We start from the raw sequence: 26,000 nt of genomic DNA, 5'->3' as shown, positions 1-26,000 counted from the left end.
GTAAAAGACAGATTTTTACCAAAAAAAAAGTACCTGTAGCTTTTCAAAACTTTACAAGGAAAATTGCTTTTATAACCCACTAGCTTAAAAATTTTAAGTCCTAAAGTTGTGTACCACTAGCGCTGAGACATTTGAGTGACAGGTAGGGTGCTAACCAGGTCCTAGCTGTCTTTAGGCTTTATCACAGCTAATTCAAGCCTTCAAACTGAACCTCTTGACTGTGTTTGTTATTCTGGTGCTTTCTATGTTCATTTGAGTTCAAGGCTCCAGTTTTGGAGACTGAAATTCTGGTATTTAGTTTGCATGTAACTTAGCATGAATTAGCAGGTATCTATGTCTGTGCAGTGCACACATACAGTCTATGTATGCACCTTAGAACTACATCCTTTCATTCTTGAAATCAAGTCTTCAAAATAGGTGTTCTCGAACCAGTGACTACATACAATCTATGCTCTGTGCAAGAATATTAACATGCACATGTATTTTCTTATGGGCGGGATGTTCTTGAGAATTGTTAAAGTGAATTTTGCATTATATCTTGATGTCCAAATGAGAAGTCAGGGGTATCTGCAGAATGCGATGTGGTCATCGGCTAGAAGATGATCTGCCCCTAAACCCAGGTTTTTTCTTTTTTGTTGGATGAGGAATGTCCTTTGTGGTTAAAAAGCATCTGTAATCTTGATACTTTTTAGTGACAAGGAACTCCCTTCTGCATTTCCTCCACCATGTTCAGTCCCAGACTGGCAACACTGAGTAATCTGACTGAAGGAAGTGATCTTAGTATTGCTCACCCTAATATAGGAGGGATTTTTTTTAAACTAATTTGGTGGTGAATAAAGGAAAAGAGAAAAAAAAAATAAGAAAAAAAGCTTTTCATAAGATCACAATGACATCATATGCCAAACAGGAAAATGGGGCAAGAGTGGACAGGAAGTGGGCCCATGGAAACTCTAGCCCACTGTATCAGTGGATTACCGTTTCCACTTACACGGAGCAGAGGTCACTCATGAGCAAAACTGGCTTCAGCTGTGGACTAACACACACAAATACGTGAAAGCACACACACATAATTGGCAGGTAGAGCAGCTTTTCCTTCCATGATGCCAGTCCGGGCCGAGTGAAGGGCCTGTGCCATGGAGTCCAGGGGGGAGAAGCTCCCATCAACACTAGACTATGTAAAAGGGAACCTTTACTGTGAACCAGCTCTACAAGGAAATAAAATGAATATTTCCCTCAGGGATTTTACATGGATTGGAAATGATGCTGCCACATGGAAATTGTCTCAAGGGACAAACGGTAGCCAGTTTAGTGTTCATCTGGGTTTTCTGCCCAAAATACTCGACATGTAGTCACTGATCTATTTATAAAACAAAAAGTGTTCCATTCTCCGCTATTTAAGCTTGATATTTCCAGACTATAAGGACATTTAGTAGTGACCTTTGATAGAAGGCCGATATGTAGAATGACACCTTCATAACAGATGGGTGCTTCATGGACTTTAAATGGCCCTTTGTGTATAAAACAGTTGGTTTGGGCACTGTGTCTTAAATATTATAAATGCTATGACTCATAGAGTGTTAATGGATATGCGGCCATACCGCTGAGGTGACTCAGAGATACGGGAAACTTTCCATACTTATCATGGGGATTTCTTATGGCCAGCTACATCAGGCCCTGTTGCTACATGATTCAAGCTTTAACCAATCACACTTGACCTACCCTGTTGGAAGACTTATCATGACCACACCGCTTCCTTTGCATGATATGCGCTAATGCACTCGTGCAAAGCATCTAGCCCCATTGTGCTGTATAGTGCATACACAGCAGTTTGGTGTTTTTTGGTGACAACTGCATAACAAAAAAAACCCTTTTGTACTTTTAATCGCATATCTTTACACACAGTTAAAAGCAGAGTCAAACAGGAAGTTAGCTAAGTCAGTGTCTAAAAAAACCTATTACTTAGAAGAACCTGACAAAATGTTTTTTATTTGTTTGCCTGCACATGAAATCAACTTTAATTATATTATAACCACACATTTTCCATTTACACCAGAAGAGTTCAGAGTAGCAGCTACAGCTGTTATCCAACTGCATAATTCTAAGAATGTTATCAGTCAATGACATCGTCTCACACTTCAAGCGCGTATCTTACTGTAAATGTCCCTGAACAGATAAGAATTACAGTGTAGGCTATCTGGTGGCACAGATCATAGAATTCCAAATTTACATTTAGGTTATATCTGTTTACCGATGATGAATGCTTTCCTGTTTCTATAAGAGTTCATCGGGACCACACAAAGACTGCTTCGCTCTCTGAGCGCCTTGGTTTGTTTTTTTGGGGGGAGTTTTATGCCTGACCTGACGCCTTTTCGCAAATGACAACGAACTTAGAAAAACAAATAAACGCTGCCCCCTTCTTCCTTCCTCATCACAGCTGGTTCTTGTTGGATTCAGTCGCCTTGACCTTTATTACAACTCATATTGAAAACTGGGTCACTGTGTCTTATAGTAAGTACCAGGTGAGACAGCAATACTTCCTGTTGTGGTATTTTTAAAAACTGCGGGTGTATTTAACTCAGAGACTTTATCTGTGTGGACAGACAGCAGGGTTTAAAGCAGCACTTTACTTACAGTAAAGCACAAAGTAAAGTCTACAAAGCCACAGTATAACACATCACTGCATCTGAATGTGTCCATAAACATTTGAATTGTTCATTTACCGGCAATCAGCAGGGGTGCACAGCGATGAAAGAATTAACTGTAGCCCGTAACAATAACGTCACGGCACAACATACATCTTTGCAGTGAGTCAGCTAAATTTATTTGGAAAGGAAGATGCTGTTTCACAGTATAACTTAGAACATCCGTCCATGACTGCGCACTTGAGACTAGCAAGCAAATCCACTAATTCTTCTCATTTTTTCTTCACTTCATCAAGTCAGACTTTTGCGTATCATGAAGTGACTGGAAAATCACATTTTCATGTTGAAAGGTTCACACTGGATTAATGGACTGCATACCATGAAACTCCTAAATTCTTTTACCTTCTTCATCGTGATTATTCTTCATTTTACATTTACAAAAAATGATTAAACTTGTGTAGTTTCTAACTTAGACTCTAAAGATCTTAAAACTTTCCGCTGGCAACTGAAAGCCACACAGGCTTTACATCTTCTCTGTCCTGCCTCCACTCATCTCCTATCAGGCTCTTTCTGCTCCACTGCTTACTGAGAGGCAGAAAGCGCTGAAGTAAAGTACTCACAGATGTGTGTTTCTACTAAAACCTGGCAAATCAGAAAAGGCGTCACGCATTGTAAAAGTAACCTCACTGCCTTAATCGGCAGGGGTTTGACTGTGTGTGCGTGTGTGTGTACATTATATGTGTTGTAAGGATATGGACATGAATAATGTGTCTGTACGTCTGGATTAAGCTGTCTCTCTTCATGCAAATGCAGAAAGTTTGTGGGATAGTTGAGTTGGATTAAACCCATGCTCATCCCAAGCCAAGACGTTAGACAAGGCTCTTCTCTAGTCACTTTCCTCCCTTTACTCCTCCCCCAAATGTGCCAATTCAGAGTTCAATGCGTATATTTCTAAAAAACATAATTTCTTTACTTGTCAAGGCTGATGTCGTCAGAAGGCTGCTCCCAGCTGGAGGAGAACTGGTTTCGCCAGGCCATTACAGTTATTGTTTTACTTGCTGGTTTCTGCTCATGAATTCTAATCCAGGTATTGAAGGACTGTGTGTTATTCTCTGTGTGTGTTTGTGTGAGTGTTTTTGTACATTTTAGCTCTGCCAAGGTCTGCTAGGCGCCACTACTGAGGTCTTGCTCAATTTTATGAATCTAACTTTCCACTTTGATGATTTGGATCCTGTCGAAAGGTAAGTGTGTGTGTGTGTGTGTGTGCGTGCGTGTGCGTGTGTGTGTTCACGTCCGTATTTTTGCCACAGGCAGCAGAGTTTAGCTGAGTCCTGCTGTGCTGATAGAACCAGAGCCACCAAATAAAAAACCCAAATAATTAACAGCCTCATTCCTGTTTCAAAGGCTAATCCTCTCTCTCCTCCCCACTCTCTCTTTTTCTTTTTACACCATCCCCCCCCTTTTTTTTCTTCTTGACCCAAATTCAATTTTCCTTGGCTCCATCTAGCTTAGTGTAATGACGATGGTTATGAAAATCATCTGGCAACTCCTGTGACAATATGTCACTAAAGTAGCAAGAATGGCTGTAGAGTATGGAATCCCACCAAGAGGCAAAGATTCACTCCAACACACACACTCACGAACACACTTCTTAACTAGGGCTTGGCTCCAAGCAATGTGTTATTCATTAAAGGGAATCGGATTGTCCTCACGTCTTCATTGCCTGCTCCGTTTCTCCTTTTACCAAAAGCAGAGAGAAGAAAAAGTGGAATAACTTCAAACTTTATTTGAAGACTGCTCTGGTTGTAGGATCCACAATGGTCAGTTAAAGAAAAGGTGTAAATGTCAGACACTCTTCCTGTTTCTAATTATGTTGCATTTCTCATATGTCTCAAATCGTTTGAATGTGTTGTGTTGTGTGAACTCACTATGCAGTAGGCCACCAGGGCTCCCTGCACAAATCCTGCCAGGACATCAGTCGGGTGGTGCTTGTGGTCGGACACGCGTGATAGGCCAGTGTAGAAAGCCATCATCAGCAAAGTGAACTGGAGCAATGGGCGGAGGAGACGAGCGCCACGCCATGTAAACCTGGACTGTATGTAGAACTGGAAACAAGGAGGAGAGAAGAGAAGAACCAAATTTAATATGCAAAACTGTGCACATGCTCTGACATAAATTCCCTTCGACAAACAGAAAATGTTCTGTGTATTTGGTGTAAAACATATAACCTAAATTATCAGAAGGCAGTAATAAACCCTCACAAACACCTGACTAGTTTTCACAAAAGACACTAAACGCTGCCTTTTTAACCCTGCACCTGTGGTGTCTGTGTGTGTATATCATTACTGTCTGAGAGGTCTAGACTGACTCAAAGTGGGCAGGCGCTTGCCAGATCCATAGAGAAATGCATACTGTCTTCTGAAACACACACACTTGACTGCATGAGATCCGGACATGACTGATTCATGGTTCAAGATCCCAGCTGTAAAAACAATACAACCACAGTATGCCACTGAAACACACACGCGCATATATATATATATATATACCATGCCATGCATGTTTCAACACTTGGGATGAACTCTTTACCCTCTTATATTGCAAACAGAAGACAAAACGGATGCACCCCCTCACACTCCGCCTGCAGCCCATTTTCTGGGTCATGATGAAGACAGGGGAGAACCAAAACAGGAAAAACTAAATCCAAGGCCACTTTCAGTCACTTGCACAAGAGCAAAGTCATACACGCTCTTGCTCTTTTTTTATCCACTTAACATGCACAGGGGTGAGGTCAGCCCAGGTTCCTCAGACATCCTGTGTTTCTCCACCACTCATACTCCTGACTTCCTGTCTCTCACAACCAGAGACAGAGGGCCTGGGAGGGCCAGCCTCAGCCAAGGTCTACCCAGCCTAGACCTCCATACTTGTGTCCTATAATCAGTCAGTCTAACAATTCCTGCAGACAGTGCCGGCCTGCAACCCCCAACCACTAGCCCTGGTAGGTGTGGACATAAAGCTCTCTCACATTTCCTCTACGACACCCTATCATTGTTCTTATCCTTACGATAGCTGAGGAAACGATCCCTCCCATCTCTTCTGTTCTTGTTCTCCTCCTCGCTGGCAGGGATGTTTAGACTTCAGGCTTCCTATACAATGGTTGTCAGGTAGTGAGTTAGAACTACTGATAAGAGCTTTTGTCTGACGTAATGCACCTATGAATGAAACCTAGCCAAAAAAAAAAAAAAACTTTGCACAGCCTGTGAACCTTTTCAGTTTAACAAAGTTTTAATGAAGGATGTGGGAACAATAATGAAAACTTGAACTTAGTCAAAACATGAGATACTACAACCTACCAGTCAGTGTGCCCATATCTAATTCGAAGACACTGAGGTAACCCAAATAAGCCAGTCCAAGCCTGGTTCAACACACTAAGTCACACAAAAGCAAGTGAGAGCGTTCATGATCATCTAGAATAAAGTTCAGTGTCTCCTCTTTAAATCCAACATGACCTCTGCCTTTTTAACCGAGTCTTGTTCCCAGAATTTGTCTTGACTAGTCAGATATGAGGAAAATACCAACAAAACACAACAAAAGGAATAAATTCCCATGACAGATGGAGCCAAAAGCGACACAAAGTCTGGTGGTTTCTAAAGGAATCCAGTAAGATCTTCTCGCCTTGTCCCTCTTGCACCAATGCAGAGTGAATGTTAAATTAAAAAAAACATGAACAAACACAACAAAGTGAGAAAGAATTAGAAAGCAAGGTCTCGCTTTACATGCCTGCCCCATTCTCCTCTTTTCTTTTGGTTCACACCATGTAGTGGCACATTAACATAGCTGTGGTTAGAGCCATTTTTAACTTGAATACAAATATTGTCTTTTATTTAACCACCAACATGCATTCTGGCCCAGAAACAGTGAGATATCGTATAGTCACAACTAACACACGCAAATACTTGGTTTTCTCATTCTGAGAATACGCAGATGTTGAGTGTGCATTAGCCAAAACAAAAGATAGTGCAGTGGCACACACAAATGCACGCATATGCTTGTTTTCTGTGGCTGTGGTGACGCTGAACAGCATGCCATGTGGTCTGCGCCAGTTATGGGTGTGCTGTCTCTGAAGCCTATGATGCTGTTAAGACACAGCTCAAACCACATCAATCAGAGATGCAGCACTGAGGCATGCTCGTCAGGAAATTAAGTGCTTCAACTTCACAAAATGCCAATTAGCAGATAAATTGAGGTTGCGAGAAAGAGGACGAGGTGGCAGCCCCAATGTGGAAATGACACTTTCAAAGTGGAAAGCGATGAGTGAGCGAAAGCACCAAAGAAAAGGAATATGTATGCCACTAGAGGCTTTGATGCGGAAAAAGGCAGCCTCGATAACCTATTTTCACTAGAACGGTTGTGCAAAAAGCAACATTTGCATATGAAGCTGTTCCATCTTCTATTTATATTCTATTCATTTAATTGTTTTAAGTATTGAGTATTAATCCCTGACATTAATTCTTACTAGCTACCATGTGTCCTCAACTGTCAAACTTTCATCTTCACATTCCTTTGGTTTTAATTTAGAGTTTGGCTGTTAGTGACGTCTACAAGAATGCATATTTAGGCAAACTTCAAGAGAGGACTTCTTTGAGTGGAAATGTGATGTCACATGACTGGGACAAACGGAAAAGCAGTTTCCTTTTACCACTGCGTGGGCCTACCCTGTGGTCTTTGTTTCAGGACGGTTTTGTATTCAAAAACATCAACTACAAGTTGTTCTGCCTCTTTTCAACTCCACTCATGTTTGGACTGATGCTGGCAGTCCTGAGTTTACCACAGCTGGAACATTGGTCTTTGACTAGTGTGTCACTGTGTGGTCTGGATGCAGCACATCTCCACTCCCTTCCTACTTTCCCCCTGCATTTTATGCAGTTCTTTTCCTTCGTCTGACCAGAGTGCAGCTGTAGGTTCACCCAGAGGCTGGGAAATACCCACAGCAACCTCTCACGGTGCTGCACTGCAATCCACTATAATACATGAGATATTCAAGTGTCTTCACTCTGAGAACCAAGACCACCTGGTAACCAGGCCAGCCAAACCCAAAACACTGACTCTATTCTTAAATCCCTGTAGCATACAAGGGAGAATAAAATTTGTGGTCTGTAAACAAAGGAAGAGGGGGAGATGATTGGGATGTGTGTTTGAGTGTGTGTGTGTGTGTGTGTGTGTGTGTGTGTGTGTAGCTTGAAATGCCTCTGGGGTGCTAAACCCTACCAGACACCCACAACAGGTGGACTGAGAGAAAGATGTGGAAAGGGATGAGTGAGAACAGGAAGTATGCATGCAACTGTTTTGAAGAAAACAGGTGGAGTGCATCCATCCTTCTCCCCAAGGAATTAAAAAAAAGAGTATAAAAATGAGTGAGGAGATGAAGAAGAGGAGGTGGAGCAGTGGATCAGAACAATGTTTTGCTCTTTCTTCAAGCAGTAAATCCCCTAATCAGAGCCCAGCCTTGTTTCCATAACTCCATCTATGTGTAAATCATTGTTTCTCTGATTGTCAGCATATGTGTGCCTGCATGAATGTTAGAATATCAGAGCTTGATGGTTACTTACACACAGGTAGAGCATGGTGAATAACGAAAACGAGGCATGTCCTGAGAAGAAGGATTTCCTGTGGAGAGAAACCGTAACTTTTAAACTCTGAAGGAGTACATTAATAAACATATTATATTCTGTTCATACTGTGTGTGCATCGTTGTTTACACAAACCTAGCTTCCTGTACTTCACTCTCTTCCCCAGTGCAGGTATAGTTGGTGATGTACCCCAATGAACAGTTAATAGTGGAGAAATTTGGTCTGCAAATATCTAAGAAGTGGGGTCTCATCCGACCTACAGACACCTTGGCAATGTCTGTGAATGACTGGCTGATGGCGCAGCCAAAGAGAAACACACCTATCTGCAAGATGACACACAACAGTGATTAGATACAGCAGATGACTGTAACTGATTGTTAGATAAGAACTGTCTCCATTACTGTTGCTATGGTTTTAAGACTTCTAGACTTACACAGCACAAGTACCTAAAACGATAATGGTGGCAGATTTATCGCACACACGATATGAGTTTTCAAAATGTAACATGCTATTCTAAGACCAAAAATTTTGTGGCTGATGTAAAAGTTGTGTCGCTAACACATTTTAACAGCTGTTACTAATTATGTCTTGTGAGTAATTCACTACACTCAGTACTGTTTCTGACTTCCTCAAGAGGCTGGTCCAGAGACCACAGAAAGGTCTCATATCACTTCAGTTATATTGCACTGAAGGTTTATAATATTTTTTTGTGTTGATGCAAAAAACATGTTTCCTATCCCACTTTTGAGATAATGTTTTAGTTCCTTCAAAACATTCAATAGCTGTTATTAGAATTTACAGTCGACTATGTGCCTTACATAAAAATTAAATACATACCATGTTAGGTTTGGCAATAAAATTGAGATGTTTAAAAAAATGCTTTACTATGTAAGAAATTATTAGAACACGTATGATGCCAGTCAGATGCAGAGCTGACCTGCTTGTAGAGAGCTGCAACATAGGGATTCCCCACAAATGACTTGGTTCCTTGGTGCATCTGGTGAATCCTGTAGCATTCTCCAATCACAATCTAAAAGGAACATTTTTTCAGATACAGCATACAACACTCATTACAATTTTTTTTAAGACGTTGCCGAATCAAACAACACTACATTAGTTTCAGACACGTAAAACCATGCAATAAAATTTTAACTTTTGAGTTATCATGCAGGAAATCTAACTCAATTCCAGGTTGAAGTAACAGAGAGATTATGAAGGATGTAACAGACAGGAAAGACAGGACAACAGAATGATGCAAAGTCACACATAAACAAACATAAAAGATGAGCATGGCCTGCCTTTCCCTCAGGCAGTTTGAATATGATGTGAATGTGAGCAAAGGTTCAGTGATATGATCTTCCACGTCGGATGTAAAGAATAAAAAAGAAAGTGAACGTCAATGAAAAAAGGAAAACTGGTATCTATATAATTTTTTATGGAGCTTTAGTCCAGTGAGCTAATTGTGAGTCCTGTGGTAGTCTAACCAGGAAATGCTGAGTAGAGGTAAGGCCCATTGAAAAGACCTCATCTATACTGAAGGGGCTTGCGTGCCAAGTCATGCCTTGAGGCACAAAGATGTGAATTAAGTCTGTACCACCTGGGTTCCTGGACTAATAGACCAGTTGCTCTTTCCTTCTTCTTCCTACAAAAGGCTTCAGTCTTCTGAATAATTTCTTTAAAAAGTATTTACCTGCACATCTTTATGCCTGCAGACATTGTGAATATAAACAGCACTATGTGCACAGATGAATGTGCACACATTCACACTCTTTCCACACAATGTACCCTAGTTTTATTAGCTTTTTTTACTGTGTACATGTACTCTTTGTGTGTGCTGTTAATCTTGACAAACACACCTATTCTGGGTATTGGGTGCTCAGCTCAGCTCACAGCCAAGCGAAATAAACATGGTGGTGTAATGTATGTTTGTCTGTGCTATTGTCATTGAATTACTCAGATCAGAGGTGGAGATTAAAACCACAGGAGACTAATACAGGCCACAATTGTTTATTTTTGTTGCCAGCATTCAAATCTCTTCTCCTGTTTCTACCCCCTGTCTTAGTTTATATATCTGCTTGTATAGAGCATCTCTGAGAATCCCAGAGAATCTAATCTTCTTTTTTTTTTTAGATCATCATTATGCATGGTAACTCATAACTTCTAACTGTGGAAACAGAGTCTGCCAGACATGAATCTGTCTGACCAGCAGGGCTATTGGGATTTTCCTCTCAGCAGAGATAAACAAGAGACCCAAGTGGAATCTGCTACCACTGCATGTATATATGTGCATATATGCGTATCCATGTGCCTGTGCCAGCATGGGAGACAGCGCGTGTGTTACAGGAATGGTGTCGGCATGGCAGTAGACGCCACTAATGGAATACAGCTGTGTAAGACACGCCAGCTTTGCCCACACGTGAACATGTGAGGGAGCTAACTAACACAAGAACAGGGTCCTGGATCCAATAAGCAGAAGAGCTGAGCTGGTCCAGCGTGTACGTGCGTGGGCGCCCACTAAGTTGATGGCATAGAGGCGACAGCGAAGCAATGTTTCAGTCTGGGAACTTATGAGGGGGCTGTGCCACATAGGAGACTGGGGGCTGTAAAGATCATTTAGCTTGACCACGTGGCAGTAATTGTCATGCACCCCACCACAAGTCATTATAACATGTTTCCACTAAACTTGACCCCCTCTAATCTGCTGGCACAACACCAGAACCATTCCCGTTTTCTGGAGCACGGTTCCAGTCATGGGAATGAAGATTTCATGCTGTTGCTAACTAGTGAGACGCTCGAGGCTACCAGTGTGGCAGCGAACAGAGCGCTGACATATTTACCAGTAGTAATGTACAGGGCACAGAGGGCACGGAGTCAGCCATGAGAATGGAGTAAGAGCTCATAAAATCTCTTTGGTCTTTGGCATGCATGCATCAACACACATATACACCAACATACACTTCCTAATATCGCTTGGGGGGCCTCTCACTACCGACTGACTCACTCACTTAGTAAAGTAATAAAATGCAGGCCATTATAAATGGCTTGGAAAAAGCTCCTGAAGAATGAAGTATTAAGAAGAAAGCATTAGAGAATGGAGGGGGAAACAAAAAAGCACATTTAAAGGAAAAAACTGGAGAATTTTAGATAACACTGCATGATAAAAACAAAAATTTGATAAAGGCTCTATGTTAGGTTTGGGACTATGCGTTTCGGTTTCTTAATGACCGTTTTCTTTGGTCTTATGCTTTAAATCCAGCTTCTGTCTGCTCTACCTAAAACACTGACTCACTCCCCACCAAGTTCACGAAGATCCCGTGTTAAAAGATATTTCGATGAGTCATCTTTATATAATCTTCATTCCAATATTGACCAAAATGTATTATTTGTTGCAATAAATAAGCAGCCCCACCAATCTCTGTACTTACTGGGGATATTACTGGATATCAATTTTGCTCCATAGGAAGGAATCCACACCTTGAGACATCTGGTATGTTCTTAGCTCTCCAGCTGACATTGTGAAGCTACAATCTGCACGATTATGACTTAACAAGAGAATACCGCCTATTTACTATTTACAATACTGAAGCAGCGCGGAACTTCCGTTGGTCTCTGATAGCTGCCTATGGTTCTATGTGAAGAGCCACTTGTGACAGGGCCAAGGTGCTAATCCGGTCCAGACGATCTGATTTTTCTTTACTTTACTTAACTAAAAGAACTAAGATCTTCACTAAAGATCTTAGTTCAGTTAAACTAGATTTATAGATTAAAAATTCACTGAGCTATAAGACCTTTTGCTTTTTAGAATGTCAATAAATGTATGATGTTTCCAGAGCCAAAGTTTAATAATTTAGACCTCGACGTTAACCAAAATAGCCATAATGATGATTTTTGTCACAATTGAGTAACCCTACTATGACGTATCTAAGAGTTTTACAAGAATTAAACCAAGGGAGGTGTAAAGATCGACTTACGGAGAAGATGCCAATAAGAATGCCAACACCACAAAGCACAGCATCACTAATGGTCTCTCCCTCTTTTCGCGGGTACCGGATGGACTCGTCCGAACAGTAAAACCCGCGCTGGTACGGCTGTATGGTGCTAGTCTCAATGATCAGGAAAGGCAGGCTAGCTACAAAAGACACAAAGAGAGAAGGACAGGAAGAGGGAGAGAAGAAAGAAATAATAAAAGCACCAGGTCAGTTACACAGACACAAACAGGAGAGAACGGCGGGAGCACAAGGAGCATGCCGGCACTGGGGATCATGGGATAGCAGAAGTGGTTGGGGCTTAAGGAAGTCAGATGGACAGCTTAGAGCAAAGGAGTGACTGTTTTCCAAAATCAGATGCACTTGCAGCTTCAGAAAAAAGTTATATAAGCTAAATCTAAACTTTGGTAGAGCTTATGTAGCAGAGTCACTCCTTCACAGCCACCTTCATAAACCTTGAGCCCTTCCTATTTCCGCCTTCAGAGTTTCCCATCGCCAAGTGCTCTTTATGTCGGATGGACTTACGGACACCGCAGGCAGTGTCAAGCCAACAGAAATGAGGACTGAGGAAGGTACGGTGCTTCTCTTGTAGGGGTAGTACAGGCTGGAGTCGCTGCAGTAAAACCCCCTGTGGTAAGGACGAATAGCGGTACGATGGAGTACCAGGGCTGGCAGCATAGCTACACACAGACATACACAAACACATGGATAGCTGCATGAACCTATGCAAATACATGAGCCGACTCACAGTCACATCTAATACGGGGAATCCTACTGTCACATAGCTCAGTTTACTTACCTGTAAGCTGAAGAGAAAGTATCATTAGAAAACAAATTAGAAGACAAAAACCTTTCACAGGTGTGTGTGCTCACAGTAAACAGTCTGTTTACTCGACAAACTGTCTCCTGCTGCTCTAGTTGACAGTGCGACAACAGGCCATTGAGAACTGAACTTTATCCTGTAGCTTCACTCATTCCTCACAGAGCAAACATACTCGCACTCAAGGCTATTGGTTCATTATTAAAGAAGAAAGAAACCAATCAACAGGGGGATATTGTCAATAAAGTTTGCATAGTGTTAGGGAAAAGAGTTTCAAAATATCTAGTAAAGAAAAAGAAACATTTTTGGGACATCCCTCTTGTACTACTCCTTTAACACTCCATAACAATCTAAAGAATTTCACAACTAATAACAATGCAGGGCCACGATTAGCCATTAGTAAAAATTCATTTTGATGTCTGCTTTCCTAACCAGTCTCACACACATGGACTAATATACTCCTGACAAGAGGGAAAATACACATCTCCAAATCAAAGCAATACAAATATAGGCGTGTAAACGCTGGCTGGGACTTTCAGATTCTCCTTTGAGGGATTTAAAAATGTGTGAATACCAAGAAAAACAAAAGAAAGCCCACCCAAATCTGGAACAATTTTTGCATAAGAACATGTTCTCATGCAAAATGTGAGCTACGTGTTCACAGTTGCTCATAAATAGAGAGAAGTCAAGACAAGAAGGTGTCCTGAAGACCCACATCCAGACACACCAACATATACATTCAATGTCAGACTGCTCAGAAAGTAGTCCCACGTGTGGTTCATGTGGTTAGCTCACATCATGGTTTCCTTTGATGTTTCATGAATGCTGCTGAGAGCCACGGCTGTCTTCTCGCCAGTGATGGGTGATGAAGATCGTGTTACCGGTCTGTACTGAGGAGCACAGCACTCAGATGAACTTCACGCAAACCTCAAAACACGCGTTCTTGCGCATGCCTCTGAGAGAAGCACACTCAGCTTTCAGACTTGCATAATGAAACTAAGAGAAGACAGTGTTGTCTCAGGTGCTCGCCAGATCAATGTGTATATGTTTAAGCCATGTAATATAGCTACATTCAAGAAAAAAAACATTTTTTCTTGATTTTATGCTGTTTTGCTTCCAAAACTGCTGGCAAAAGACAAATTTTGCCAGCAGAGTTTAAAGCGTTTTTGTATTATTATAGCTGATTTTAGTGTGAATTAAGCTCTTTTTCTCATTGACTCTCTTTCCACTGGTCAACATATGTCAGCAGATGTAATGGTCACTGAAGCAGACACCTGCACAAACAGCATGCAGAATTCATCAGGGCACTGGTGGGCCCACACAAGGCTGGGCCAGGCTACAGTGGTGTCTGAGAACCATGTTGTGCATACAACAGGAAGAAGGAGATGTGGGTGAGCACAGAATTGCCCAGGCAAGGCAGGGCGGGACGATCAACACAATTTAAGATGAGGAGATTCCAGCGTGTTTCTGTTCATACAAGACTTTCAGCATAATCTGCCTGGGAACTTGGCTACAGACACTTTAAACAAAGTGAGACCCGTCACATGTTAACTCTAGGCATAAACTGGGGTGTGTTGGGTAAACATTCAGCCTGGAAAATAAAACATTTCCAAAAATCAGTTTCTGGTTTCTCTCACAGCATTCCCTGTTTTTCCTGGGTTTTTGCGTTTTTCTCCCCCCTTCTTTCCTGTCTTTCTCCATCCTTCCATGCTGGCCTGCTTGTGGTGGGAGGATTCACATGCTAATGAGGAGGCATGAAAGAAGTTCATGGGCTTAACAGACACACTCAGACAAAAACACACAAGCTAACCAGTGCTTAAAGGCTAAACCGATGGGAGAATACCATGGGAAAACCGGGAGTTGACCAGCTGAATGACTGAAAAAGTAAAGCGAGATTGAGCAATTGAACACCTCGACACTACCTATTGAGAAGTCATGAAAGCCTCTCTGTCTGCCCGCTGCACAGCCTTGAGATGCCAGGCTCTTTTGCGCTGCCCACCCACCCCTCCATGCTGTCGCCCTTAAAGCACCCTGTATGTTGGCATTCTCCTCATACCACAGTCAGTCCATGAAACTCTCAGCACAAATTCAAAGGCGCACCAGTGTTAACCCTATGTCACATCTGAACCTCCTCCACAAACAGTGGCGTGAAGATATATGACCCCTTTTTTGACCTTCGGGAGACCTGCTGACCCACAGAGAGAGGAAAGGTGGTGGAGGAGTGTCAGAGGAGGGAAAAACCAAGACAGAAGGGAAGGAAACAGAAAGAAGTGGGATGGGCTCTAGCAAAGACTTGTGGTGCATCACTGAATTAAAAAAAACAACTGCTTTACAAGTTCTGTCAAGAGGTCGCTTTTACGCGACAATGCAGTTCATACTTCAACTACGGAAACAGAGGAAACATTCATTTGAAGAAGTTGTGTGTGTGCTTTGATAGGAAATGAGCCTTACACACTATTAAGCCAAGGAGCTGTTTTTAGCACACAAACTGGTATGTAAAGAATAATTGGGGTCTAAAGATTTCCTCAATGGCGAGTTAGAGAAAGACAGGGAGGGTCCGAAAGTATGAAGAATTCAACAGGGGAAAAAAACATAAATGCACTCACACACACATAACCAAAGTGGGTGGCTTAGTGAGTTTGGGAACAGTTCTATTTGTCTTATCAGATCCTGTCATGCACTTCTCTCTGCAGAGAACCGCTGCAGACCACTAAAGACTTACCGCAGGTCAGAGAGAGAGAGAGAGGAATTCCTTTGGCTGGTTGAATCTGTGTTTATGTGCAGAGGTCATGGCAGGGCCTGTGTGTGTGTGTGTGTGTGTGTGTGTGTGTGTGTGTGTGTGTGTGTGTGTGTGTGTGTGTGTGTGTGTGTGTGTGTGTGTGTGTGAGTGAGAGAGCGAGTAAGGGCACTGGACTTATTTTCCATTCGTAAATCCACTCACGTGCTCACGCTCTGCTGCCTGCTGGAAATGACAAACACATGATGAAAATATGTCCACGTGCGTTTAGGTTGAGTTGGGGTTTTTAAATGTATGTATGTAGTTGTCTTTGTATGTGATCAAGTGTGTATGTGTGCGCATTTGTTTATGTGACGGAGATTATCCTTCCGGCGTCCGTTTGATTGGCTTTGGGGCTAAATTTGGCGTAGTCAGCGAGAGATTCGATTAGCGGGGCTAAGACTGATTTTTTTAGTAAGAAAAAAAAGTATTTACTTTATCAAAATGTTACATAGCTAAAATGAAGAATTTAGGATTTTTAAACAGTCTTCTTTACTATACAGTTCAAAGTTCCTTGAGACTGCAAGGCAATGATCATGTGTTTGCTATCACTTTCTTTTCTTACCTTAAGCCTGGCTATACTTGACACAACAGGAAACAATTGTTATTCCGGTGCCAGCTAAATCTCTACATTGCTTAAAAGGTTAATACTCTTTGACATTGCACTAATATCCCTGTAGAACACCAGCGTGTATGTCGAGTCCATGGTAGCGAGGTTCCCGCACTTTGGTTCTCATGACTTTCTCACCGTTCTGGGTTTCTATTGATATTTTAATAGGTTTTCATGGCTTTCAGAAGCAAAATTAGAATTATATCGTTATTTTAGTGAGTGATGCTGATTGTCAGCAGTGAGTGTGAGAGGTAAATGGGAGGCGGAGCAGGGCAGAGGAAAAGGTATTGTAGTCTGCACTAATGGAGGATTTCCTCCTCCTGTCTCTCAATAAGCAATATGTGACCCGTTCTAAGGAGGAGTGGGAACAAGGACAATTCAGAGGAGGGTTAGAGAGGGCTGGGTCTATAGTGTCTATAGTGTCTATAGTGGGTTGTGACTCTATAGACTGAACAGTCAATCAATCAAACTGTTTAGTCGCTTCTTCTCTGATTTTTCTCACCTCTATTTTAGCAGATCAGATAGAGCTCCGCTCACTTCCGTAGCTGAAATCTGCATATTCGCACCAATTATTGCAACATGCCAAGTGCAAAATGCAGTCTCTAAATATGTGGTTAGATTTACAGTGGATTCTGCGATAACAAATTTTGGACAATTTAAGCAATCTGTGACATTTTGAGAGAATTATTAACAGGTCAAAATGTTTTCTTTTCTGTTAAACTAAGTGGAACTTTTTAAAAAACTATAAACAACATGATCTTTGCCTGTGTGGACATGTCAAAGCATTTATATTTTTCAGGCTACTGAAGAAACTCTTAATACTTTTATAATTCTGATTTGTAAATACCAAACGACATAATCTGCATTTGTAAAATGAAGTTTTAAAGTGCCCTACATTGCTAAAGAGAAGTGTGCAGAGATATTATCTTGCGGTTATTTGATATGTGTGTGAATGAGAAGGAGTGTCTTTCTTTATGAGCGTCCTTTAGTCCGGTATTGTTGATGAATGAATGCTCTCATCCACCTGCAAGTGACATTGCAATTAGAGAGTGTGCATGTGCATGTGTGTGTCAGTAGTGAGATTGTGTTTGTAACACACACAGTTTGTCATAGTGGCACATTTTCTATTAAAACAGTGGTACATAGTGTATTTTTAACTGTTTCTATTAATTTATTTAATAGTAATTCCAGTCTCAATCTTAAGCTAAGTGTTTGCAGAGGACACATATTCATTATTATTTGTACTGTCACCCCTGAGGTTTTAAAAATGGCATGCCAAGCAGATGCCTCGGATGTTTTGAAATTTGTCACACAAACACTTTACAGTTAGGCGAGCCCACCCAGTTAGCCCTATCTTAGGGTCACTAAAGCCACGAGCAAGACTATGTGAGGCTTTCCACATATTTAGAGATAGTGTGCATACATTCAAGACAGATCCCGGAAGAGCAAAAGGTCATAGGTGAGAGATGTGACATAACTCTAGGATTATGCCATAGCCTACAGGATCCAAATGTCACTGTGACGCTGTGTATTGTATCTTCGAGAGTGTGCGGTTGTGTGTGTGTCTATGTGGGTGTGAAAGTGGATTACTGTGGTTTCACTGGCGACTTCAGCCAACTTCTTTCTGAAACAATTTTAAGCCGTCGACCACAAAGGGCTTTAAAAATGTCCTCGCAATCCAAATAAACAAACTCGGCTCCATATAAACCACCCGTGCTTTTACCATACACATAATCACTGTTTAGGAAACATACGTTTATAAACGCGTGCACAAACATGCACCGATGCAGACGTTTGGCTCGAGATATTAGTTTCTTTGTTTCCACAGGTTGCTGATGTGTCTCACGCATGTACAAAGCTCACAATTACACAAACACAGACGCACACATAGATACACAGGAGTGGCTGAGGTCAGCAGAGTGGTGCGCAGAGTGAATCCCTCCCCCCCCCCCCTGTGTGAATGCTGTAGCGACCGGGGGGCCGCTGGCTGAAGCATGTGCTTACTCAGAGAGATTTTATTCACAGGAATAAATGCCTTTTTACACACAGGCATCTGTTGGGACACACTCTAGGGTCTTTTACCAGCAGGCACCTGTGTGGGCAACTTCTGAGTGCTGCTGCTGGCCCTGTGTTGCTTTTGGCTTGTAAGTGCATTTGAAGCGATGAAGAGAAATTCACCTTTGGTCCACATCAGAAACTAAAGAAAAAGATCAGTTAAAAGTCATGGAGACTTATTTAATGCTTGGCTGCACTGTCAGCAAAAAAGACAAATGCACAGCTGCTCCAGTGAAGAGAAACATGAGCAGGGGCCAGATCACGTTATCTGGCTGGTTGGTTAGATGGCTGGCTAGGCGTTTCTCAACGATTGCCATAATGGCATTATTACCCCTTGGGACAAAAGCCTGGCTGTGGAGAGGAGGGCTATGGATTCTCTGAAACCTGATGCTTCTATCTCTGAGTAATGCTCCCCTGAACATAACACAAGACTGTCTTCTCACCTCAGCATATACCCCAGACCATTTTTTAATAACTGTGTACACAAGATGTTAAACTGCTGCTACAGTACAAATGTAAAGCATGACGTTTTCTAGTGTTACATGGATCCTCTTCAGCCAGGGGGCTTCTCTGTATGTAAACAGGATAGAGCTCAGTGGCTGCAGCTTAGATAAGGCCTGTGCCATTAAAGATGCTGAGCTGATTACTACACAGCTCTGAGCAGATAAGCACTACAGCCCACAATCCAGTCAACAATACAGCTAGAAGCAGCAACAGCCATAAACCACTGATAGATAATCAAGCGACCTTGAGTACCCATCTCTCCCTCATTCACTTATTACCCCTCCCTTCTATTTCATCCTCCTTCTGTCTGCCACGGGTCTGTTGGTCCCCGTTAACGAAACAAAGAGCGCTGAGATGCATCAAAAGGGGTATTGTTCTCTCCGAAACAGAGAAATCCCCCTGACCCCCAAACCCCCATCCCTGGATGCACACAGCACACACACAAATACAGAAGACTGTATATGCAGTAAGAGAAAGTGACAGACAGAGGGGCCTGTGTAACAGCAGGAAGCGGGCCCAAGAAAGGATAGTGTGGGGCGGAAAAGAGATTTAATGAGACCCATAACTTCAGATCATCTGCCGCTTGCACTCTAATTTACATTAAAGGGCTAGTGCCATTGTTGTTCATCACATGTTGACTAATAGAAGTAGAAATAGGGTCTAGAAAAACACTGGGATAAATCAAAAAAGTAACTGTGGAAAAAGTAGAAAGTCTAAGAGTTAATATTTCCATGGGTGTAATGGGCAAGTAGATGTTTGTTGTCCACATGCAGAATTCTGTGAAATATACATTTACATTTCTTGGTGAAGGCTAAAACACAAGTTTAAACACGTGCAAAATTGACTGCTAACAAAAGCTTATTGTAAGGTCCTGCCCAGTAATCCAAAATGACTTAAATAAGCAGTTTGAAAAGTGTTTATATGAGAGGGATATAATCATAGATGAGACATGAGAATGAGAGGCATTACTACACTATTGTTGTCAAAGCGTAAACTACAAGCTGGTGTCTTTGTTTTATTGTGCAATTTGTGTGCCAGGATGGCGACAGCATAAAAAAAGGTAAAGGAGATGAATGTGTCTGGTTTGTATAGCAGTGTGAACAGCTACAGGCAAATTGGTCAAGCTTATGCCTTCAGCTTGCCCACGGGAGCCACATGGGACACAGGTCTATAAATCGAGCCACACATGCCTCACACATGCTACCCACAGAGTGAATACAAAATGCTTCACCCTTCAGGCTATATGGTCCATTTAATGACAGCTCGGGGTGCCCTCTCTCTTATTCCCGAATCCCAAAGGACACACGTGCACACGCTCACACCCACGCACCTCTAATCACAGCCCTGCTAAGGCACGTACCCCAGGGGTTTGGTGGTTAACTCTTGCACCAGCAGAAACCCACCGCATGTCACAATGACAGTCGGAAAATGTTGCAGACCTGTCTGGCATTGATGCCACCAGTGCTCTTCATCTCAACATGCATGAAAAACATAGATCTTCCCAAAAATGTGCACTTATATTAGCATCTTATCTAGGAGAGATAGTAGCCCTAGGCTTCTGTTGTCAGGGACATCTGCTGATCTTTATCTTCTGCCAGAGGACACTCGTCACCTCGTCACCTTCTTAAGAGCCATAACCTCAACTTGTCCTGAAGCCGCCAACAAACACTCATCACAGGCTGGGCACAGATAACATTTAGATATCATAACGGCAAAAGTATAGTCGAGTAATCAAGCTATGTTGTGTTATGATGTGCAAAGTGTTCTCACAATAAACACTCAATCTGATTACTGTCAAAACTGAATCCTGAGACATATTCTTCTGTGCATGTCTATTAAAAAGCAGTTAAAAACATATCTGTTTAAATTTGCTTTCGGTTGATTTTGCTTTGTTTTATATTTTAATGTCTGTTTTCTGCCTTTGTAAAGCACTTTGTGATTTTATCTTGAAAGGTGCTATATAAATAAAATTTTACTTTACTTTACTTTGCATATGAAGGTTGCTTATGTCCAATAATAACAATGTATGTATTGCTTTCAGAGTCATCCTCTCATTAGAAACAAACTGATTAAAGCACCCGCAGCAAGTCAAACATTTGAAGTGTTTTAAGTGTCTGCTGTGGGTGACACATGAGTGTCACACAAAGAGCATTGCAGATATTGATCATATGTGAGTCTATTTTCTTTCTGACCTTTCACCTAATGTCTTAAACAGATCCCAATAAATCCCAGCCAAATATATTTCTAAGAACATGTTCATGGCTCCCACCTCTGAAAGACTTGTGCAGAATCTCTGGGAATATTTACCCTTGGATTAAGGTCAGCATCTTTGGATTGGAGCCTGTGTTTCAGTTTCTCTGTGATGGATTCAGAAGCTGCTTCGATGTAGTTTTCTAACAGACACAGACTGTATAATCCATGCATATCAATATTCTTCTAATATTATTTTGTTCATTATTGATCTTTCCCTTGTTATTCTGAGACTATTATGGAGACAGAAGACTGGCTCCGGTAGAGAAGAAACACAGGGAAGGAATGGAGATAGATGTGGAAATGGACTAGGAGGCAAAAAAAAGAGACAGGATTTCATTTCACAACCACACCCACCTCCGACCGACACTACCTTTCCGTTTCCCACCCTTTCCTGAGCTCCACTATACACACACACTCTATATGCCCCCTGGTTCACTTACTCCCAAAATTGCACCAGATGTCCCATCCAGAGTCTTTGGGCACAGAGCTACAGCCAGATGAAGAATTTGTGAAATTCTCAAAAATATTTGTAGAGCGGCTCAGGATTGAAGTGGCTGAGGCCTGGAGAGGTGGAGGTTAAACCTCTCTGACTTTAATGAGAGGTTGTGTGACTGACTGCTGTAATGTTATAGCAGCTGATGGGAACGCAGGAGTTGAATACAGAAGGGTTAATGCTCCGGGGCCAGTTATGAAGCTGATTCCTCGAGGCCAAAAGGTTACGCTCTTCTTTGCTACCTGTCTGTGGTTTGTGGAAAAGCAGACCACTGAACACCTGACTGTATCAGTATCCAAATTTTGCAATAAACACATAATTAAACGTTTTAAAACATTATTTTTTTTTTTTTGCCTCACAGATCATAATAAGTAGACAGATCGTGATCCTTTAAAAGAAGCATATATAGAGTCATTGAAGCCAGTCCTGGAGAATCCATGTTTATGTTTTACAAAAAGACCGCTCCATCCCAAACCAGTTCTGCAGAAGCAAACACATAAAGTATAATCCCCTTTGCATTGTGTAAAACTTAATCATGGTTTAAGTGAGACTACTTTTGGATGCTTGGGTTCCAGACGGCTCTAGTCTGCGTCTCGTTGCAAAGTGTTCTCACAATAAACTTTTTTTTTTTTCAAACAGCCAAGAGAAGACTATTGGGCCGTGAGTCGCCAAAAGGGAATACGAAATTCTGCGGTCCAGTTTGTGTATTTATAGTGAGTGTATACTGTTTGTGTGCACGCTCCTTATAGCATTGCTAAATCAACTCGACTGCTCTGTAGGAGTGGAACCTGATCCAGAGTGAAATCAGCAGATGACGGTTGCGCTCAGCTGCCAAAACTGTATGCCGTAACCCTGGTCTTGGTAGTTGAGTGCTGGAGAGAATGTGAGTATGCTTTTTCAATGCCTTTCTAATCTTGCTGTACTTGTGCATTATCAGTTTTCTTCAGCAAAACCAACTGGGATGGCTTCTTCATTAAACATGTAAACATGTTTTCTTTTGTCCTTGTGTGCAGCTATAGATGGTCTCAGATGTCTTTTATGCAGACACTCATTATCTGCACCTAAGGGTGTGTCAGTTGGGCACATTAACATCCTATAGGAAGATGTAACTGCAGAGACTCTGCGTGTAGAGCCCAGCTGGCAGAATAGGAGCTAATTAAAGGTAATGAGATACTTATCTATTTCCTAGTTTTAGTACAGTACACTACTTTTTAGCCATAAACAGGCTCAGAACAAAAGCTGTCAACCATTAAGCATTCCGCTGAGCTCTTCGACAACACACCCGCATTCCTCCTTCCTCATTCAGGATGCCCTGATAACCCTCCCTTTCTACTGATCTCTTCTCCCTCTCTTTTAACCCCCTCCCCAGTCACCCCTCGCACCAAACCCGCAACTCCCCCCCAAACCCCTGAAGTGGGCCAACCAATCATCACTGAGCAGCCAGATTGTGTTTAGCATAACAAAGGAGAATCTTTGTAACCATTTGTTACTGTGTTCTTACATGCATTGTGTGAGTTTACGGGCATACATGCGTGTCTGTGAGTGCGTGTGTGTGTCCTAACAAGGCAATGGAGAACTGTCTGTAGCGCTTTAACCAATAAAGGAAGTTGGTTTGTGCAGGAAATTCAGTCCACATGTGATCAAAGCTCATCTACAGTTATATGAGTGCAGATGAAACAGTGTATCTCTATCTGGGGTTCTTTAATAAGAAAACTAGTATAAACCCAATGGAAAACTTTGTCTGTCAGCGAGCTTTGCTTCTACCTCACAGCACTTATGTGGAGTTAATGTGCACCATTTGTAACATACTGGATGATACAACCCAGCTCCTGTGTGGTAGTGTTGCATACTTCATCGGTACTTTACTGGTTCCTTTATATTGCGCTATTGGTGTGTCTCCCACCTGCTCCTCTAAAGCCCGGTCAGCCACCGGTCCCACTTTTCGATCCCTCACTCAAATTGGAGAGGCCTTCCCCTACCACAACACATGCTTAAGCAATTATTCCACGCATTCCCCTGGACAGAGAGGGAGAAAGAGAGCCAGAAAGAAAGAAAGTAATTTGAAGTGAAGAGATCAGGGGCAGCTGGCCAGGGATTGGCAAGATTCTAGGAGTGAATGTGTAGAAGTTAAGCAGAACTCCCATAATCCTTTTCCAAAAAAGAGAAAGGGGAGATGGGGGGAATGAAAATAGTGTGAAAAGAAGGGGGGGGGGGGGGTTTACGGGCGCTCAACACTAAAAGGACTGGGCTACAGTGACAACAGCCAAAAACAAACCAGCAAAGCAACACACACACAGACACCAGACACACATACACAAAGGCAGCACACTGAATCTGTATGGGATGCCCACTGAATAAATACTTAGAACTAACACACATTAAGATTTCTGTGGAAGCAAATGAGAGCTAATGCAAAAAAAAACAAAAAAAAACTGATGTGACATTAGCTTTGGGGACTGTTTCGTGAGCTGTTAATCAGTATCTTAATTACACTTTGATTTTTACTTTAGTCACCTTGCAACTCAGCCTAGCTTTAGCTGGACTGATAAACATGTTCATCTGATTTGGGATCAGATGATCATGGTTATCAGAGAACAGACTGGGGGAAGTGGTGGGTGTTGTCTGGCTATTTTTAAGGGCAGGTTAGAACACTTGAAAATATTTATGCCCAAGGCATGTTGACAACTGATCAGTTACAGTGACACTCCATGGACTTTGAAATGATCAGTACATTATCTGGTGACAGTTATTTCCGATGAGAGAAGCTAGTCACCTGTCTTGACAACAACAAAGAAAAGAAGATTTCTCTTCTTCTCAGTTTACAAACTGATTGTGATTCTGGGTTGAATTAAAGAAAATTAAAAGTCGAACTCCTGAAATGTTGTTTGATATTTTTTTTTTATTCGGCACTTCCACTGCCCGGGGGTGTTGCGTTGGTACTGGATGATAAGGGGATGTAGCAGCTGAAGTTGTTTTGCAGTTACAGATAACGGGCAATACTTTTAAAATGATAATACTCTTATTGGCAAACTTGAGAAAAGGCGGGCACTGTTTATCTATTCTAAAGATGGCTTATATTGTGAGTGCAATGTGCAGAAGTTTCTGTCTTCACTTTTTTTGCACGTACTCTACAAAAGCTGCTGTGAGATACGCTGTTTAAATGGTAACAGAGATGAAAGCATCGGGTAAACATATCTGTGAACTTACCAAGTAGAAGGCAGAAGACATCGAGCACTATTAGCACCTTCTTCTTACTGTTGTCAACACCATTGTTGTTATTTAACGTAGAGGTTCTTCCGTTCCTTGTTTCTTGAGCCATTGCTTTCTCATACATGTAATTTTGCATTTGACGAGTCCCCGTTTCAGATCAAAATCCCACGGTCTGTGAAGAAACTGTGTCAGGCTCTCAAGTCCTTGGAAGAAATGTCATGCAAAGCAACGGGAAACAAACTTCCCAACTTGCAGCTCTCTCGGAGTTTCTGATCTGTTTATGACTCGCTCACTCGTATTTCAGTTTTACAAAAATTATTAAAAGTCAGATGAGTAGTAGGCTAAATGGAGAACTGACCCGCGGCACGAACTTAGTTAAAAAAAATTGCCTGCACTGGTACTGAATGGAAAGCCCGCTCCCCTTTATCTGTCTTGTTTCAAAGACTTGGAGTGAGACTTGCGTTGCGCATCGACAGCCGCTCTTGTTATATCAATCCTTCTTCTCCTCCTCCTCCCCCCGCTCTCTTAGTTCCCACAGCAGCCCTCCTCCTCTCTCTGCTAACGAGTAATCGTCTCCATCCCTGCTTGAAAAACTTGGAAGAGTGGAGACCAGCAGTGGACTGACCACCGTTGCGGATAAACTGCTCCTAGCGGTTACTCACGGTAACAGGCGCAAAACAACCGAAGCGCTTTTGAGTTGAGACTATTAAAAATCTTTGTTCTTGGACAGACAAAATAAAGAGAATATGTTCCAGCATATAGTGCTAAAGGTTTTTTTTGGGGGGTTTTTTTTTAAATTCAATAAAGTGTTTATTTTAAAAGATGAACAAAAAATATAATATTGTAACAATTACGGTTCAAATGTTAATTAAAAGATTGATATTTGTTTTTCATGTGAAAAATGTGTCGAAACTTTATATATATTTGTCCAGTCTCCATACAGAGACAAAGACGGAAAGTCTGTAATTCGTGATTTTAATCCTTTTTAACTTCAGGAAATTTCTGTTTCCAAACGATTTTA

General features: G+C 41.8%; 1 protein-coding gene across 2 annotated transcripts in view; it reads right to left on the bottom strand.

Annotated features, from left to right (window-relative positions):
- plpp3 (phospholipid phosphatase 3) overlaps positions 1-25,550 on the bottom strand; it is a 28,478-nt gene extending 2,928 nt beyond the window's left edge. Inside the window, exons 1-6 of one of the 2 annotated variants that reach the window (XM_085150589.1) lie at positions 24,977-25,550; positions 12,244-12,401; positions 9,210-9,302; positions 8,408-8,595; positions 8,252-8,309; positions 4,571-4,747 (exon numbers count right to left, since the gene is read on the bottom strand). In XM_085150589.1, coding sequence (XP_085006715.1) covers positions 4,571-4,747; positions 8,252-8,309; positions 8,408-8,595; positions 9,210-9,302; positions 12,244-12,401; positions 24,977-25,115 — 813 coding nt within the window. In that variant the 5' untranslated portion in view covers positions 25,116-25,550. Of the gene's footprint in view, positions 1-4,570; positions 4,748-8,251; positions 8,310-8,407; positions 8,596-9,209; positions 9,303-12,243; positions 12,402-12,783; positions 12,939-24,976 lie in introns of both variants that reach the window. The other variant, XM_085150590.1, reaches the window with a different exon arrangement.
- Positions 25,551-26,000: the final 450 nt, after the last annotated feature.

This window comes from Neolamprologus multifasciatus, chromosome 23 (assembly GCF_963576455.1).
Source record: "Neolamprologus multifasciatus chromosome 23, fNeoMul1.2, whole genome shotgun sequence".
Taxonomy (NCBI): domain Eukaryota; kingdom Metazoa; phylum Chordata; class Actinopteri; order Cichliformes; family Cichlidae; genus Neolamprologus; species Neolamprologus multifasciatus.
The sequence above is the reverse complement of the archived record's forward strand: the minus strand, read 5'-3'. Positions and strand labels throughout refer to the sequence as shown.